Here is a 19,393-nt window from a genome sequence, read left to right as displayed (position 1 = left end):
GGCTATTTTCTCTGAGCTAAGTAATAGAGCAAATAACTGTCCACTTATTGATCATCTCCCTCCCCCATCTCCTCCTAGTCCAATCTTTTTATTTTTTTCTCAAAGATGCAAGTGTGTGTTTGTGTGTGTGTGTGATTTGCTCGTTGCCATGCGTGTGGATGTGATGTGGCTGTGGGGTGGGGTGGGGGTCTAAGGGGAGGGCAGGCATGGGCTGGAGCTGGCAGTCTTTGTTCATGCGGGAAGTATTGCCGGTCGCAAACCAGGAAACGAGGTGAGTCTCCCCATCGCTCCTCCCCTCACCTTCCTTTGCCTGGTTCCCTCCCCCCTCTGCCTCTCTTTCTGTATCTCTCTGGCACTCGCATCCATCACTGCTGCCTCCCCCGTCGGCTCAGGGATGCCGCTGTCTGCTAGCCTAGTATGGGCCACTGCTGCTGTGGGCTCCATTTCCTCCCTCTGTGCTTTCTGGACCAAACGGTAAAGACAGTATCTCCTGAAGGCAGCACGTCTGCCTCAGCTCCCAATAGGTGTGTCTGCATGTGTGGTTGAAGGGAAAGGTGGCTGAGTGTGCCGGTCTAAAGGAGCTTTAAATGCACTCCTTTCCGATGAGCAGGAAGAGCAGTGCAGGATTATGCTGAGTCAAAGCAGGCTTGTCCATCTCACTGTTCCTCTTTCTTCTCTCTGAGTTATCAGGGAAATTACATAACATGCTATTGCTGCTTTGCTATATTTGTATACACTTGTCTCTCTAGTCCTGACTGTCTGTTTGCTGGTGTAAGTCTGGGTGATCACATTCCAAAGTCAATGTTGTTAAGTTTCTACAAGATATGGCATGGATTTTTAAGGATAACGTTCATGTCGTAGTTGCAGTTTCCTGCGTGTTGGAGTCTGAATAGCTTCAGGACAAAAAGCACAAATGAAACTGCAGCTCCACATTAGAAGGTGTGTATGGTCCCACTGACACTGGATTGATTACATGGGTGCAGACCTTTGAGAGGTTCATTAACTCATTACAGTATCTCGCTGAGAATGATCCCCTGCAGTATGGAAAGTCATATTTATTCTTTTCCTGAAGGTAAAATGAACAGGGCTGAAATGATTGACAGAATTTCATTAGAAGTTAATTTGTGATGTATCAAGAGCAAATGCCAAACATTAGCTGGTCCCAGTCTCGAAGGTTAGAATTTGATTACCTTTTGTTTTCTGTTTCACATCATTGTGAGGATATTGCCGAATATGTCCTATATCCTATGTTACAGACCGACCAATTGTTGAATTAATCAACAGTGCAATCAATAATGGGAACAATCTTTGGTTGCGTAACTCAAATAGATTGCGACGCCTTGGTGAGGGCTGAATGTCAGATGGGAACATTAGAATGAATGTCACAAAACTCACTGGAAATGTATGTAGTGTGGGCGGGGCGCGTTTGGGCAAATGATGGCTGGGAGCAATGATGGCGCTGAGGAGTAAGACATGAGAAAAGGCTGCTGACCATCCTTCCGACCTCATGAGGTCACAGCAGTCTCTCTCTGATGACTGTATGCTCCGAGTAAAACCTCTTAGAGGGTGACATCACTGCTGCCGAGACATACTGCAGTCTGTCTCATACATATTTAACCCACTTCTCTCGTAGACGCTGCTTTGTGATTCCTACAGTGTACTCGTAGCTGTCTTACTGCATGTTTGAAGTTGTGATCAACAGTCCTTTAGCTGCCTGTGTGTCTTTCTCTGTGAGTAACAGGTGATCTAAGGGCGTCGCACATTACGAGCCCTCAATCTGTGTGTTTCAAAAACTCTGTAGTCGACTCCTGAAGTATTGGAATTCACAATTGGACCCTTTGCTATGACGATCTCGGGGAACTCGATGGCACTCTGATGTCAGATGATGGTTCTGCAGTGAACACAAATGCTGCAAATAATATGTGGTTACCATTCTTCATGGTTATCACGTGGAGTTTTAATATTGTAATGTCATGTTTATCAATGAAACACGGCCCCAGCAAATCTCATGTCAGTACATTCCGAAGGATAGACAACCGGAGAAGTTTTTTTTATTCAGATAGCATTCTGGTGTTTGGTTTGGCAAAGATTCAAAATGGGTTGTGGTTATTGTGAATTACCGGTAAAACGTGTTCTAACTGAGGTGTTATAAGACATACATGGCATAAGCAGTGCCAAAAAACATCCGTTAGTTTGAACAGAAACAGAACGCTATGGTAGAAGGGCTGCTGTTGTATTAGACTGCATTACGGTAGTTACACCTTCTAACCTGGCAACTGGGTGCATATCATTATAAAAGAAAGTGGCAGTGAAGGTGTGTGTGCAGTTCAGAAGCGATCACTGCTGTGTGTGTTTGCTTTTCAGAGCGAGAGTGCCATTGTGAAGGAGAGGGAACTGTCCCTGGAGCTCGCCAGAATCAGGGATGAAGTGGGTAAGTGGGATACAGCGTGATAGACATGGCACCCCAGGGACTCTCTGCTTACTGGATATCATGTATTATATAGTAGACTAACACACGGAAAGGAGGAGTTTACTCTGCTGATGGAAGTCTTTATTTAGCCAGATCAAACACCATCTACCAAGTTCTTATTCAGTACTCAGATGTATTTTATTAATTTTTTTAAACATTTGATCAAATAATTTAATTTGTAATGTCTGGTGTTAATCATCCAGACATTACAATGCCACGATAACAACATCGATGATTTAATAACGGGTTTTACTTTGGTGTATCTTCTTGAAACATTGTGCATGACCTGAGTTGGATCTGTTGAAAGAAACTAAAAGTCCACGTTGTGTTCCAGCTTTCAGTGTTGCACACTGGGAGCAACTGCAGCGGGAGAAGGAGGAACTGGAGCGTCGCTTTGAGGCCGAGCTGCAGGGATTGCGGGCTCAGCAGCAGCGGGAGCTGGGAGTGCTGGAGGAGCGGCTGAAGACGCAGCACGTGGCCGAGGCCAAGAGCCTGCAGGCCCAACTAGGAGCCGAGCTGGAGGAGCTTCGGGTCAGACAGAAAGAGCAGGTGTGTGTGTTTGTGTAGGTGTGTGTGTGTGTGTTTATGTAGGTGTGTGTGTGTGTTTGCATAAAGACTCGCTCTCAGTCCATCTGTTTAATCCACATTTTGTATGAAAAGGTCAAATGTGCACTGTGACTTTAAGATAACTTCTCGCTTCCCTTCTCCAGATTGAAGAGATGGGTGAGAACCATGAGTCTTCCTTGATGGAGATGGAGACGGCTCACGACGACACACTGGCCACGCTGCAGGAGGAGCATGCCCGGACCGTGAAGAGTGAGCACCGCGTTGCAAACCTGTTGCTCTCCTGTACTCACGCTCTCTGCTCATGAGATAACGATGTGTTATGTCTCATGTCAGATCTCAAGATGGCCCACGAGCAGCAGACCAAGTCTCTGGGAGAAGAATTTGAAAAGATCAGACTTTCACTGCAGGTAAAGAGTTCTGAGTGATGTGTTTTTTTTTCATTTTTATTTTTCACAGATTCATGGAATGATGCACTTTGTTGTTAGAGACAGTAATTACCAAGTTTATACCTGTCACTGGTCCCCAGGATCAGGTGGACACGATGACGTTTCAGAATCGTAGCCTCAGAGATCGAGCCAAGCGCTTTGAAGAAGCTCTGCGCAGGAGCACAGACGAGCAAATTGTGGTAACTGCTGCACGATACAGTACAGGACCGTTATGTTGAGCGCTGTGATGACAGAAGCTTGGTAGAACTTGTCTGTGACTGGGACTGTTTTTTACTCATGTTATGTTATCTGCTCTTGCCAGGATGCTTTGGCGCCATACAAACACATTGACGAGGACCTGAAAAGTCTGAAAGAAGTTCTGGAGATGAAGAATCAACAAATTCACCAACAGGAACTAAAGATCTCAGAACTAGAGATAATAGTAGGCTTCAAATTTCTGCTTTTCTTTCATTTACTTTCAAATTCCAATACCACCTAACATCTCGTGTAAACTAATGACAGCCTCGAATGACAAAAAGGGACCTATGCACCCATAGTATTCTATGGAAGAACTTTGTCCTTTGTTAACTCATAGCAATTGTCATATTGCCTGGTTTACTTGTAATGTCATACATCATTTGAAGAATTTAATGTTGTGCACTTTTCTCCTGTGTTTTTGAGCAGGCTGAAAAGAATGTGTACCTGGAGGAGAGAGTCCAAGTGTTACAGCAGCAAAACGAGGACCTGAAGGAGAGAATAGACAAGAACCTGGTTGTGTCAAGGTCAGATATGTTTGAATGCATACTAGTACCAAGTTCAAACTATGGCTGCATAATACATCTGAATCTTAGCAACATTTCAACATGGGCTCGTGCAATATCTAAATCGCAAGAGGCCAAATATGTTTTTGAAGGCCAACTATGGGGTCAAAACACCATTCTGATTCAATATTGGGGTCCTGTGGAGATAGCCCAACGTACAAATCGTATTCTACCAACTAAAGGAGAAAAAGTATTTGTCTGTCACAGATCACACCATGATATTGATATAGTCTCAATACAAATTGGAATAATTGTGCAGTAGTATCATTCCCTCCAATAGCGTGAATCCTAAAACACTTGCAATATCACTCATATATATCAGATATTTATTTTGTCCCTAGTTTATACCAGGAGAAGTAAATGTCCGTTTTCTCATCACACACAAGATAAGAGTCTTTTTCTCTTTCCAAACCATCAATGTAATCGCCAGGACGTGATCACATCCCCCATATCCTCCAGAACTCCACTGGCTCCCTGTCCCACAACCGATCCAGTAGTCCTTCTCATCACCCACAAAGCCCTGCTTCCACAGGCCCCCCTCCTACGTCTCGATAGGATTGTATAGTATATGTGGTGGAATAAATGTTCCGATGCCTTGTGAGAAATCAAAAGTATTTTAAGCACGGTGGTCTTATCACACTTTATTATATAGTAACAAGTTCACAAATGATCAGAATGTGAGCCAGGTACAAACAAGTGGACAAGTGATTCAACTAGACAAATAAGTCATCAGACAAATAAGTAATCACATCAAACAAGTCATGGAAACACCCAGCTGAGTGGAGCAAAACCTGAAACCCTCCGAATGAGAAGTCTCCGATTTAATGCTGCCTTCGAAGTTGATTCTTCTCCTCCTTATACATCTCGCGGAGATGTACACATTCCAGAGTCCATCTGTTTTCTCCAAACTAGGACCTCGCCGAGACGTACACATTCCATAGAGAATGTGGAGACCCTTTTAAGGCTTTGTTTATTCTGCCTAGTTCAAGCTCAGTTCAAGACCCCTTGGTTGTGACCTTTACCCATGACCCCTATGAATGATTTAGCTTCCTCCCTCATAGACCTTTGGGAGAGATAATTGTGAACACATTTTCTACTCCAACAGTATACAGTACAGTATAGTATACTTTAGTACAGTACAGTATAATTGGTTAAGGGTTGATGCACATAGAAAGACTTTAAGCAAATACAGCAGAGGTCAAACACTGTTTTATTGAAGCAGGGGTTCTGTAACGCAGTGGTTCTCAAAAAAATGTCACGCCCCACCGTCCCAAAGAAATTGTAACTAAATGGTCCATGCTGAATTTTTATTGAAATAACAACTTTTTGTGAATACTCACACGAAATATATTTTCAAAACGACAACGTGCAACCGGTGCAAAACAAAATTAGTGCTATAACGCCAGTCCATTGCATTTATGTTTTGACTTTTCCCTCTTCCTGCTCAGGCAACTCTCCGAACATAACGCCAACCTGCAGGTCAACGTGGAGAAGGAGAGCAACGAGAAGAAGCGGCTGAGTCGCAATAACGAGGAACTGCTGTGGCGTCTTCAGACAGGCGAGCTGAGTCCTCGTATGTCCCCCAGCTCCTCCCCCCTCCATCGGCCCTCCTCCGGACCAGGTTCTCCAGCCCGCCCACACTCCTACCATCAATGACACTCTCACTGGAAGCTCTTGTATCAAACGCTTCCTTTTATCTGGCATCCCTGATGTATTTTTTAAACTCTTTGCTGAATGTCCCTTGTGTTTTACACCATGCAGATGGACAGACACATTTCTTGGCACATGCAGCTCACCAATGCCATGCATTTCCAATGTCAACCCCTCTGACCTAATGAATTGTATTTCTGCCAGACGCTTCCTCTACTCCACCGGAACGCCACACAAAACAGACAGTGGATGAAAGACCTGCTCATTGTAGACTTCAGAGAGCAGGAGCGGAGTCCCGGTGCCTCATTTTCATTTGTATGCTTCACATCTCCGCCACTTTCTAATGCAGCGCGAAGGATGAGAGGCATAGCGAACATCCAAAGTGCAGCAACGAACACAAGAAGCGCCTTTGCCGCCCATTCTCTCTCACCAGCAACGTCTATGAAGGCAAGAGCTTGATCAACACCCCCTAACTACCGACAGCAAGTTACTCTCAACAGGTGTGGGGTTATCTCCGGGGTATGCTCATCTTTTAATGCTGAAATACTTCATATATCAGGAGTGTATGAATGACCAGCCATATAACCTCGATCTCCCATCCTACGTTTTCCTGAAGCAACTAAATATCAGTGTTGACATGAAATGTATGGTTACAAGAACATGAATTATAAATCCATCGACTGCCAACACAGCATAATATCAATATCAACAGTATTGATCATTTTGTAAAAACTGTACATGTATTGCTCTCTTTAATAACGCATGTTCTGTCTTCCAGTGAAATGAAATTCATTTTAAGATGACCTACAGTGTGACCATGTGGAACATAAGTTGCCTCCTATTTCTAACACAACCAGGATGTATTCAAGTGATACCAATAAATTGTTCATTATTATTATTATTAGTAGTAGTAGTAGTAAGTATTAAACATTGCTGATAAAATAAAATGATGTCAATCAGGATATAAAACATAAACACTGCATTTCATTCTGTACTGAAGCTGTCATCTTTCTGAAGTTAAGCAATTCATAATCTGCCCTTCATGGTGCAGACACTGCAGTCCAAATATCTTGACCTGTCCATATGTAAATCCAACATGTGGTCATTATGTTGCATTTGCTCTTTTTTTAAATGTACCTTATCATCGCTCTGGCAGCTGACTCCAATTCTTGATGTTTGCTGCTTGTTTTCTGTGTGTTTGGAGATGCACCACATGGAATCTCTCATGAGCAAATGTGATGGACGAATCCGAATGACTTTTGGCAAAATTCCTGTTGAAAGCGTCGATCCAATATTTGATAGAGTTGGAAATGATTGAAATTAGAAAATCCTAAAAATGCGTGAGCTGTTACCTCATTTGTCATTGTAGAGAATAATCTCAGGTCTCAAGGAGATGAAAAAGCAACTGCCCAATGTTTTTTTTATTTTGTTGTTCTTCATTTTATTTGTATTGAAGTTTTGTTCATGTTTACTTTACCACTCTGTTTTGCAATATGTCCTTCGTATAACATGATTTGGATATACAGAATATGTATGACTATTATAAAGAGCATAGTGCAGTCGGCACATATATCCAAATAATCATAATAATATTATATAATGATCAGCTCCCCCAGATACATGAAATGTGGAAATCTGCTCAAACAAGGATTTGGTTATAGTTGAGTTGCAGTTACTGTTCGGACGTGAATTGATTATGTTTGACATGGTGAGCTTTGATGTGGGTGGAAATAATGGTATTTCTCTCCATCCGGTACTCCGGTTGCACTGATTGCCTCTGTGTCCTGTGGACATTACCTTGTTCTACTTTACTGAATGTTTGTTTGACAGTACTAGAATAAGAGGGATCTGTTTACAGTTTACATCCAATGTCAAAGTCGGTTCATCTGTTGGCCGTTTACGGGACTTCTGTTCTATCATGTAAAGATTGTATTTTAAGACGTTATTCTATGGATAAGGTTTTATGAAAGCATGCCTTGTCATTTATTTATTTTTTAACTTTTCTTGTGTATTTTATCGATATATTTATTTATGTTTCCTTCTCCAGAACCACAACTGTAGGTTAGCTGGTTAAAATAGTGTGGTCAGTGATAAGACACTAATGTCCAAACTGTATATGTTGCACTTTGTATTTAAGTATTAAATCACAATCGAAAAATAATTATACAAAAAGTAAGTTCTGTTGTGGATGCATCTTTAAGTTAATAATTATTCTATTTTATATTATGCCAATCTTATGGAGTGAACGTTTGCATAAGAAGTGATAAGCAGTGCATTCAGCAGTTTACATGCGAGGCCATGGGACCATACAGAGTATCTGAAAGAGACACCACTAAAGCACATAACACAAACTTCATTATTCCCTCTTCATAAAATTCTGCAATATATCTATAGGCAGAGGAAAGATGATGGTGGAGTTCTTCTCTCCTGCAATGGAGGTGAGGGTCTGCAGGTATCGCAGCTGGAGACCAGAGGGTGACTCAGCAATAATCAGAGAGGCTTCTTTCAGAGCCCTGGAAGCGTTCATCTCTCCCTCTGCAGAAATGAGCTGAAGCACAGACAGAAAAACAGTATTTCTACAAATATTCTCTCTGCATTAAGAGAAAACTACATGAAATTGTCCAACGCCAACTCCACCTTCGCTCTGGCCTCCCGAGTAGCTTCTGCCTCTGCTGCCATGGCTCTCTGCAGCTGATGAGGCAACTTTACATCCTTAATCTCCACACGCTCCACCTTAATACCCCATGGATCTGTGGCGTCATCCAGAGATGCCTGCATGGGAATATCAAATAACAAATACTCCGGTCACATGGAACCACCGTCAGCTCCACTAATCAGTTATGATTTAATCAAATAAGTATGAAACATATTGACCCACTTCTGAGCTGCATGGTGCTTTTTAGCCTTTATAAATTATAATTCCTGGATCGTTGTGGTATAGAAGTTCTCTGGCTCAGCGCGATCATAAGCATTTTTGCAGAGGCGGAAAGCAGTTTCATGCAATGTTCTGAGAAACACTCAGAATCCAACAACAGGCAGAGTTAAAGATGGCAGATTGAAAAAAGAACCAATTCAAGATATTTAACAATCCCACTTTTCTTGTGTGCTGCAGCTCCTCATGATTGAACTGTACTACCACACAGTTTATGCTCACCTGCATATTGAGGGATATGCCCTCTCTGTCAGAAAGCAGTTCTGCAAGGTTTTTGGTACCAAGTACATTCCTCAGGGTGGTTTGAGCGAGCAGCCGTGTAGATGAGTGTACGTTGGACACATTGGCCACAGATGATATGGGGCACTTTATGCGGAAGTACACCACGCCGTCCACAGACACCGTCACTGAGTCTTTTGTTAGGATCTGCAAGGTGAAAAACAGCACTTATTATGCGGCCACAGTTCTATTTCATCCTTCCTGTTCACCAGAGCCGGTGCTTACCACTGGATATCTTTCGTCTCGTGCACACGCAGGTCGAGTCTTAATAACAAGATATTCAGTGCCAAGCACCGCCTCTGGCGGTCATCCAGGATTCATAGAACCATAGTTACATCCAAAACTTTCGTTTTCACTGATGACAGAGCAAAAGGAGAATTCTATTTTACATAGAAAAATTACATTTCACACAAATGCCCAAAACTGAAATGTACCTCTTGTGGAGGGATGTCAAAGGATACAGTTCTCAGATCCACTTTCACAAAGGTGTCAGTACATGGCAGAACAAAGAAAAGTCCTGAAAAGAAAAAAAGGTTGGGTTTCTAAATATTGTGGATGAAGCCTTTTTTATACGTCATACAAGTGGCATGTCTAAAGTCATATAACGCCATAGTATAGTATGAAATAGATTTCTGATTTAAAAAAGTTGTAGTCCAGTAAGCTATGAATATGTCAATACAAATATTATTACAAAGTCATAGTATTATGACAAACATATCATGTATAAAGAGATACAAAACTCTATAACTAGTATAAAAAAGGGACATACCGTATAGTACGGTAAGTATATGCCATTAGAAAAAGTTAAAAAGTAATGGTATCGTTAGTTGAACAAGTCATATTGTAAGTCAAAAGAAGTCGCAGTGTAGTACATCAAAAAAGTAATGTCATATGTAGAAACATTTAATTAAATGCCATTAAAAAAGTATTAAAATATTAAAGGATGCCATACAATGTCATTAAATAAAGTCATAGATAGTTTCAACATTGTCATATATAAAGTCATACTTAAAGAAAAGTAATGTAACGTCTGGAAAAATCCACAGCGAAGAAACAGACTCAAAACCTCCACTCAGAGAGCAGTTAAGCAGTCGTTACTTTCCAACACAGGTTTGGTATCCAGTCAGTCAATAAGCAAACACAGAGGGCGAAGATTTTTATTAAACACAATTCTAAAAAAGTCGGGAAAAACAGGCAGAGATTAGAAAAGAAACGGTAGAACTAACAATTGCTGGATTGCTTGACATGGGGAACAAAGTGGCACTGAGAAAGGGAAACACACAGACTTGCACACACAAGGGAGGTGAGGGTCATCAGACTCAGGTAAAACCACCAGGGCTCGCAAGAGGGGAGTAACACAAAATAAAACAGGGAATAATAGGAACGATTAAAAGACACACATAGCCTAAGGAGCTGGATAAGACATGACCGGTATGCCATAAACATTTTTAAATCAATCGATCAATCAACAAACCTGGTCCTTTAGGTTTCCTGTCTGTGATCCGGCCGAGTCTAAAGATGACGGCTCGCTCGTACTCCTTCACTATCTGGATGTTAGAAATATGGCCAGTCGGACAGAGAACATGAATAAATGAATTCTATAATTAGATTAAACTCACTGTCATCTACAGTATACTTCTTATATAATATATGTTTGTCTAAGACCACAGTCCCTGTGTCTAACATCTTCACATTTCATTCACTTGATTGGCTGTGGTACAAACTGAAACCGACACATGCACTGCTCCAATTGTGGAGACGCATTTTCTACAAACACAAACTTTCAATCGGGAAATTTTAAGGATTCTGTAATCACATGAAAAGTCTATTAACTTGTATAAACACAGAGACAAAGTCACAGAATACATTACATCGGTTTCTTTCTGTGCGTCACCTGCCATGCCTCCCCTTTATGAAGAACAACGGAATTACATTTATTTATCGCAAATATGCTTTTCTCCAAATATTAGAAACTTTTTGAAAGCTAGGCTAGTGGAATTAATTCCTCTTTTCTGACAAAAATTTGGAGAATGATAATATAAACGGTCTAATTCCAAAGCAGTAAATACTGACTGGAACCCCAGCAAGTCCAATACGAAGACACTGGGATGCGTATCGGCTTCAGACAAGTACTGGCCTAATCCTATACTCGGTGGTGTACGTCAATCAGAATAAACTCTACCTTAATACACATAAATAATGTGATCGGGAAGGTCGCTGCTATAAGGAGAAGGGATATGAGGACCAACAGCCAACCGAAACATCCCAGTCCCTCTGCATTTTTTTCTGTTGAGAATGAAAAGCACTTTACAAAGTTGTATTGGAAGGTCCAGAGAGGTGTAATATTGTCCTCACTTGTGGTAAAAGATTGCTGTTGTAATTTTCTTCACACAATTGAACAGTAAAAGGATCCAGTGGGATAGCATCTTTTATCGAAGATGACAAAACATTCATGTGATCGAGATGTGAGATGAAGAGGATTCACACTTATAATTTGTCACCAATGGCCTAATTAAGGGTCACAGGGAAAATAAGCGACTAAGTTATTTATGTACCTTCCTTAGGATGCTTACACTGTGATGTAATGCACAAGCATCTCTTTCTTTATGAAGCCATTTTTGGAGATCTGCCACCTTATATCAACTATTTATTGATCTTTACCTCTGGACCTTATCAGACTCACCCCAATGATTGGCTTAAACTTAAAGCCGCCAGATATACGACAAATGATTTCAGCATTGTAAGCAAAAAACTAAATTATTGTAGACAATTAACTAGGACTCCAGAGTTTCTGTGTCCCTTGAAAACAGTGGACTTAGGCCCCTCAAACAATATCCATTATCGCTGGCATGTTCACCCTGAATGATTCAGACCGCTCCCTTTCCTTCGGCACCGTCATATTGAAAAGCCCAAGGGACAGCCTCGTCACTCTTTTTTTTAAAGGTCATAAAAAGTATTTACCTTGGATATTGTCCTCGCTGTTGATCTGAACTGTACCCCGTGTAACCATCTTGGCCGTGCTGGACGTGGCTGAGATCATTAGTGACGGTGTGTTTTGTTGGCGTGATGGAGCAAGTGAAGCAGTGCTGCACTTGTTTACCGTGTGGGTGTGGCCTGTCCCCTTCCCTCAGCGCATGACACATAACTCCCACTTGGTGTGTGACTCCTGGACTCACCTAATGGGTGCCAACAGGGAACATGAACCTCAGAGCCTAACCAGCCCCTGTGTGTCTCCTGGATTGGATGCCTTCAAATTCAGCTCATGTGCTTTTCCATTATACTCTCACATCCACTAACAGGAGTTTGACACCTGCTGCTTGCAGGTTATGAATAAGCAATAGGTGGCATCCAAGTCGTGAAACATGAGAGCTGGTGCAAGCAAAAAGGAGAGGTGATCATGTGTATGTCTTCTACCTTATAATGGAAATGTACCCACATTTGTATTTTATTCATTTTTTTAAACAATACAAAATGTATTGAAATATTTTCGATACAAGACAAGGGAGATGGAGAAATGTGCAAAAAAAGACCAGCGAAAACATGATAAATGATATATAATTCATTTTAATCGCAGTGTCCTGTTGAGCGACTGAGAGTAATGTAGAAAATTACAGGATGTAAAAAAGCTACGCTAGACATTAAAAAGACTGGTTATTTCTGTGGTGAGAAGTATGTGTGAGCTGTGGAGCCCTAACAACCAGCATGCAAGCAGCTCAGCGCCTTCCTATTACACTAAGGGCCCTTTGATTGACTGCACTACTCCACACAACAGGCTCATTTTTCCCTTTTGTAAAATGTCATTTTGTGTAAGGACCTACTTGTAAATTGGGAAGAGAATTACATGCGTGTACTTTCTCCAAATCGGTTAGGACAAAGACTGCTCATAATTCGTAGCAGTTGACATTTGTTCAAAATGATTTCCAGAAACCCTTCATACGAAATGTGAGAAAAAGGGAATTTATCATATATATATATATATATATATATATATATAAGGGAGTTTATCATATATATATTTCTCACATTTCGTATTAAGGGTTTCTGTAACTAACGGACATTTATTACTTCCGCTTCACACAGTCTTATCGCACACATCTGTGACGCCTATTCAACCCCTAAATCCAGATTTATTCATGTCATTAAGTCTCTTTTTAAATCTTCACCAATCAAAAGAGTCTCTGTCTGGACCATTCAATTCAATTCAATTCAGTTTATTTTGTATAGCCCATTAAGACAAATTACAAATTTGCCTCAGAGGGCTTTAGTCTGTACACATACGACATCCCTGTCCCTGGACCTCACATCGGATCAGGAAAAACTCCCAAGAGATAGAAAAAACCCTTTCACAGGGAAAAAATGGAAGAACAAGTGTTGGTGTCATCACTGTAACATGTAGTGATGACATGGATTTTTCTCAGATTGGAAAAATCCAGATGAGAAAAAAGGATGAGAATGAGTTTCAACACACCACATTTCCAGCATCAAACTACAACTCTCAAGGTATAATTTAAAATCAGCAAAAAATACCTTTTCTTTTCACAGAATATGGTTTTCAAGCGATTTTAACGCCGGTGCATAAAGACATTGTGTTTTCTGTGGACACAGAAGTTTAGTGTGAACAGGACCCTCCAGGGGTGAGGCAGCCAGCTAAGAATCTGCTTCAGCAAAGATGAAATAAAAGAAACACAGAAAAATGTTTTTAAAGAGAGAGGTTTTCAGTCTAAACATAGCCATTTCCTCAGGACATGCATTTACCATTATATTTTTGAAAAGCTTTATTTATCTATTTATAAGTTGTTGCTACTTTACCACAGAAAATGCTCTCTGTCTATATTCCGCTCTCTGAGTTCTTGACATGATTTGACTCACTGAGCAACGAGTGACGAGGTACAACCGTAGTCTTCGGGCCACGATGAAGTATATTCACAGTAAATGTCGCACTTTGACTTGGGGATGTTAAGATTCAGACTTTATTTCAAATCACTGTGGATCACAGGAGGGAAACATGCGTCACACTTTCTTCAAGTGTCAAGATGCTCCACATCAGTTCCCAGCTTTCTCCATCATGAACCTGCGACTCAGCTCATAGGACAGGAAGAGGGCTCCGTTGGCAGGGAAGGTGCGTATCATGGTAGGAGTCAGGCCCGAGTACAGAGCAGTGATCCCTGTGGGACAAGAGAGATTCAAGCAGATACACAGGTCCTTCCCCACGGATACGTCTGACCCCCAGCTTGTATTGGGCCAATTAGCAACATGATGCATCCCACTCTCTGTGTCAAACTTGGACCAGCAGTGGTGCGTTCAGAGCTTTTCCAAGTAGAAAAACTTCAGCCCCACGATGAAAACATTCAGGGCCTCTATTTAAATTTATAGTACACAAGTTCACATTCAAGTTCTGACATGTGATTAAAGTGTCCTCCCAGGCTTAATCATTAGGATTATTAAGGGTCGCTTCATTTGTGACATGTCACAAATTATTTAGTGTCAAGCTTTGCCAATTTTTTAATTACCAATTTACGTTAATGGTTAATAACGTACTTCTAAAACGTAATTCTATTGTATTAGACCTGCTTCATACACTCCTAGTCCAGGTTATTCCGTATATATCTCCATGCCAACAGATGGTGCCGAAGGTGTGGCTATGTCTTAGTACAGTCAGCATGCAGACAGAGATGATATGAACAGTTAAATCCCAGAACAGGTCAGACTGGACCTTTTTCCCCATGACGGCGTCTCTCTGTAATTTAAAGAGATCCGCAGTAAAAAAATATCCCTTCAGAGGCTGCTTTGTTGAGATGTGTTTCAGCCCGCCATAGGCCCATTAGCACCATCACCATGATTTTAGCACCACAGCATACAAAAAACAATGCATCACCTTTATCTTTTCATTTTGTTGCATCTTGTTATGTTGTTAGTTATTATGTTCACACTGTATATATTCAGATATTACTAATTGACTAAACTGGTGTTTTCGTTGTTGTCAAGTTTCACAAGTCTGATCTGTTGCAATCTTACTTTTTGCTGATCAAATAACCAGATCTCCTTCATGGCATATTCGGCTAATTTTAATAGTACTGAATATTTTAGTCTTATTATGCACATCGTCTGTCACCGTGAGACAGTATAACTCTAAACAAACAGTCTGTCTAATGCCTGTCCCTCTCATCAAACAACTGCCTGAGGGTCACAACAGAAAGAAAGGTGGCTAAAAATACCTCAATGTCTCACTGTATTTAAACACTACACGTTTGTCTTTTTTGCAGATGTCTAAGGGAAGGTGAGAAAACATACAGTAACACAACAAATATTGCTGGAGAATTCCTCTCTTCAGAATTAACTTACAGTCATAAGTGTGTCTATGCAGAGTCATTTCTTTCTGATTTGAATGTCTAAGCTGCTTATGAACAACATTTCAAGTATAGACAGTAAGTGTGTGTATGAGTCAGCACCGCTCTCTACTCGACCATGGTTTTTCACAAAAAGCCAAATTATACAGTTGCAGTTATTTAAGCTATGATTATATGGTTGAGTGATGCACGTTTGCAGTTTTGCTCCCCTGTTGTCACAAATGGTGTTTTGTAAAACTTAGTTTGGGTCTCTCATCTTACTTCTCAAACCTACTTTCCATGACCCCCTCTACCTTTCTCATTCCTTCTCTCCCCCATACCTTCTCAATAAACCCCATCCCCATCCCTTCATTAATCAACACCCATCCCCCATCCTTTCATCCCTCAAGCCCTTTCCACTTCCTAAATCTAACCCTCTTTTTTCATCTCGCAATAGACCATTTGAAACCCATATCGCTATTAGCGTGGTCATTGTTAGTGAAATATGGTTTGGATGGAAACATTTGAGGGACATTTCAGAAGTCAGCAACAGGCAATAGTGATCCTTTTACCAAGTAAACTGGGCTGTTGAGAGACATACACAATCTGGGTTCATTTCTATTTAAAAATACATGTTCAAATCTTACCCTCAGTACGTATGATACCCATGAAGGTCTTCATGAAGCCGTCTTGCCTCCCAGTTAATGAATACACCTGGATCCTGGACTTCACACAGTCTATGGGATAGACCATCAACCACAGACAAGCTCCCCCAAATCCACCACTGAACATGAGTGGAAGATAACCTGCGAAGGCCAAAATGATTTTGTGGGAGCAGATCACAGAAACAAGTGCAACATCCTCAACTGCTAAAAAAATATTCAAATAAATGGAAAATAATAACCATACCTATACCGTCCTTGTCCGTGCCCATGTGCTGTGCAAATTTAGACCGACTCAGTTCATAGGCCCCAAAGAAGCAGAAGTATCCGGGTATCTCCCTGGCCATGGTGGACGTCAGTCCTTGGTAGAAACCCAGTGGGCCGTTTGTCTTCAACACTGTCTTCACTACTGACCACACTGTGCTGGAGTCACATCACAAAACAGTCAGACATGTGGAGACGGAGTGGACGCTCTGCTCATTCCAATGTCTCTTGTTAACCACACTGACCGTCTCTGTCCACTGGTAATCTTGCCAGTTGCTTCCATTTCGTGCATGGCCTGCAGGCGACATTTCACCAGCTCGGTTGGACATATCACTATAGAGGAAAAGATGGAGGCTAAAGAGCCCGCAGATGCCTTCTGGATATCGCTGAAGAGCAATAAAGACAAGTACAATACAATAAATAATGAATAAAAGGTATTTAGTGTGCATACGGGAAGTCTGCCTGGCTTCGTTTTTCAGGAGTAACTGGGAAATTAAAATTCTTAAATTAAGAACATGTCATTTTAAAGTATTTGAACATACAGATTTGTCCAAATGTTGCTCCTCACCTCATCCAGCTGTGGAGCATACAGTATATAGATACCTGAATATAAATGCATGTAAATGTAAGAGTCCAACCTGAGATGTGCTCCTTTATCCATCCTGGACATAAAGCGAATAGCATCCTGGCAGAGACCATAACTCAAGAAGAGCACAGCGTTCTCACTGATGTTGGCGATGAGGGCCGGGGTCGAGCCTTTGTAGAGACCACTGAGGCCCACCTGCCTGAAGGTCGATGTGAAGCAGTGGATAAAGCCACGGTACATGGTGGGGAATGTCTGCATCTTGACCTTTGCGGTGTCAAACGGCTGACCACTCAGCACACATGCTGTCCCACCTGAGGAAGTATTTTAAGACGTGTCTATTTCAGATTCAATAAAAGGGATGTAACTCATGTCCAAAGCAGGGTCCAGGGAACAATTTGAGTATGTTCGTGTTTCCCCAACTAAATACACACAGAGGGTATGATTTTAACTTTGAAAAGATAAAGATAATATACAGGACTGTCTCAGAAAATTAGAATATTGTGATAAAGTTCTTTATTTTCTGTAATGCAATTAAAAAAACAAAAATGTCATGCATTCTGGATTCATTACAAATCAACTGAAATATTGCAAGCCTTTTATTCTTTTAATATTGCTGATTATGGCTTACAGCTTAAGAAAACTCTAAAATCCTATCTCATAAAATTTGAATATTTCCTCAGACCAAGTAAAAAAAAAGATTTATAACAGCAAAACAAAATCAAACATTTGAAAATGTGTTTCCAGGTGTTTCGAGTTAATTAGACGATTCAAGTGATTTATTTAATACCCTACTAGTATACTTTTTCATGATATTCTAATATTTAGAGATAGGATATTTGAGTTTTCTTAAGCTGTAAGCCATAATCAGCAATATTAAAAGAATAAAAGGCTTGCAATATTTCAGTTGATTTGTAATGAATCCAGAATGCATGACATTTTTGTTTTTTTAATTGCATTACAGAAAATAAAGAACTTTATCACAATATTCTAATTTTCTGAGACAGTCCTGTATGTCATCCTTATTCAATTCATCAAGAAAGACTTACATTACTGCTCAAATAATCATTATGAATGTAAATTAAATTAGAGATGGAACACGGAAGCCTTTCTTTGAAAAACTCTTAGAAAAAAGAATGTTCAAAACCTGTGTAGCTTGTCAGTGAGTCAGACAAACAGACCGAGAGAATATATCAGAATATTTGATTAGTCGTACTGTTAACTCACCGATTGCTCCAGCCGAGAAGTCGATTATTCCCTGGATTATGGGATGTGGAGCCATGATTTTTCTTCTATAATGCTGTGAAAATGAAGCTTGTTAACTCCTGTGTCATCATATCTTCACACTCAAAGTACTAGTACACCTTGCACGGATTGATTACGATGTAATCCTACAAAAAAGAAGAACAATAGTCACACTATTGCAGCGTATTACAGACTTCTGACACAAGACGGGGACACATCTATAAAGCAGATCCGGACACATTGCATGCTCACCTGTAGCCTACTCCCCGCGGTCTCTGAATGTTCGTTTATCTTCCTCACACTCTGAACACTTTGAATGCACCATAGACAGCCTGCGCATTGCTCCATGCGGGCACAACAATAATGTACTCCATGACTTCAAAAAAAAATCTTAATCGAAAAAAGAACCGTGGTTACTGTCGTGCTAAACTTTCGCTTTTAAGCAACGTCTTGTGAAATCCGTAGTAGGCCAGTCGCTTCCGTCTTGCGCAAAGGAACGCACCAGCGCGCAAGGAATTGCGGCAAGCCCCAATAACAGAACATATTTATTTAAAACGTACATCAAAGTGTAATGATTAGGCTATTTACTCGATTGTAAAAAAGAAATCTTATTTTTTAAATATCTTAACTTTTAATTTGATAGATGGTACGTTACAGCGCAGAAGGTCAGAGAAATGGAACGAAAAAGGTGATTACAACCATAAAACGTGTCTTCTGGTGAGTTGTCAGTCTTTGTCACGCTGACGAACTAAACATGCGGAAGAGATTATAATGATGCTGACTGAGTCTGGTTGTTATACTACACAATTGCCACAAGATGTCCATAAAGTCCACAGTGGGCGTATGGTCCAACAGACCACCGAGGAGCAGTGCGCCTCCAGCTGAAGGAGGATTGGTTGTATACTTTTCACACGGAGGTGGCACTACTCTTCCCTCGTGTCTTTCTATCAAAATATGCTTGTATTTTTTTCTAAAAAACATATTTATCTTTTGTATCAGATTTGATAATTACAAGACGAAACAAATGAAAACAAGGACACTCTTTTTTCATCCAACACTTTCGATGCCATTCATTGGCGCTCTTCTAGTGTCAATCAAATGTGGCGGCGTCAGCTGACAAATGATACTTCTGTAAATCCTCACATGCTGTACAACACAGAGAGTCCACA

At 40.8% G+C, this 19,393-nt stretch overlaps 3 protein-coding genes across 5 annotated transcripts; 1 reads left to right on the top strand and 2 right to left on the bottom strand.

The window, feature by feature from the left end:
• The first annotated feature begins 285 nt into the window (after window positions 1–285).
• On the top strand, window positions 286–8,109 carry LOC130210917 (microtubule-associated tumor suppressor candidate 2-like). 2 transcript variants are annotated; one of them, XM_056441445.1, is made up of 9 exons: window positions 286–474; window positions 2,365–2,431; window positions 2,805–3,019; window positions 3,181–3,286; window positions 3,371–3,444; window positions 3,564–3,662; window positions 3,785–3,904; window positions 4,147–4,244; window positions 5,732–8,109. In XM_056441445.1, the coding sequence occupies exons 1-9, from the start codon at window positions 418–420 to the stop codon at window positions 5,937–5,939; spliced, it is 1,044 nt and encodes a 347-aa protein (XP_056297420.1). In that variant the 5' UTR covers window positions 286–417; the 3' UTR covers window positions 5,940–8,109. The 2 variants fall into 2 exon arrangements, with proteins under 2 accessions (XP_056297420.1, XP_056297419.1); XM_056441444.1 differs by having other exon boundaries at window positions 4,144–4,244.
• Window positions 8,110–8,192: 83 nt separating this feature from the next.
• Window positions 8,193–12,197, bottom strand: stoml3a (stomatin (EPB72)-like 3a). Its single transcript, XM_056441446.1, has 7 exons — window positions 12,106–12,197; window positions 11,327–11,430; window positions 10,619–10,691; window positions 9,579–9,661; window positions 9,088–9,291; window positions 8,571–8,705; window positions 8,193–8,481 (listed from the first exon to the last, which is right to left on the bottom strand). The coding sequence occupies exons 1-7, from the start codon at window positions 12,182–12,184 to the stop codon at window positions 8,290–8,292; spliced, it is 870 nt and encodes a 289-aa protein (XP_056297421.1). The 5' UTR covers window positions 12,185–12,197; the 3' UTR covers window positions 8,193–8,289.
• A 1,142-nt stretch (window positions 12,198–13,339) lies between these two features.
• On the bottom strand, window positions 13,340–18,930 carry slc25a15a (solute carrier family 25 member 15a). 2 transcript variants are annotated; one of them, XR_008834833.1, is made up of 8 exons: window positions 18,477–18,930; window positions 18,207–18,279; window positions 17,035–17,293; window positions 16,642–16,782; window positions 16,380–16,555; window positions 16,118–16,276; window positions 14,014–14,309; window positions 13,340–13,799 (listed from the first exon to the last, which is right to left on the bottom strand). XR_008834833.1 is itself a non-coding variant. In XM_056441000.1 (7 exons), the coding sequence occupies exons 1-7, from the start codon at window positions 18,570–18,572 to the stop codon at window positions 14,188–14,190; spliced, it is 1,026 nt and encodes a 341-aa protein (XP_056296975.1). In that variant the 5' UTR covers window positions 18,573–18,930; the 3' UTR covers window positions 13,340–14,187. The 2 variants fall into 2 exon arrangements, 1 of the variants encoding a protein (XP_056296975.1); XM_056441000.1 differs by having other exon boundaries at window positions 13,340–14,309.
• Window positions 18,931–19,393: the final 463 nt, after the last annotated feature.

The sequence above is a fragment of the Pseudoliparis swirei genome, chromosome 20 (genome assembly GCF_029220125.1).
Source record: "Pseudoliparis swirei isolate HS2019 ecotype Mariana Trench chromosome 20, NWPU_hadal_v1, whole genome shotgun sequence".
Lineage (NCBI taxonomy): Eukaryota > Metazoa > Chordata > Actinopteri > Perciformes > Liparidae > Pseudoliparis > Pseudoliparis swirei.
The sequence above is the reverse complement of the archived record's forward strand: the minus strand, read 5'-3'. Positions and strand labels throughout refer to the sequence as shown.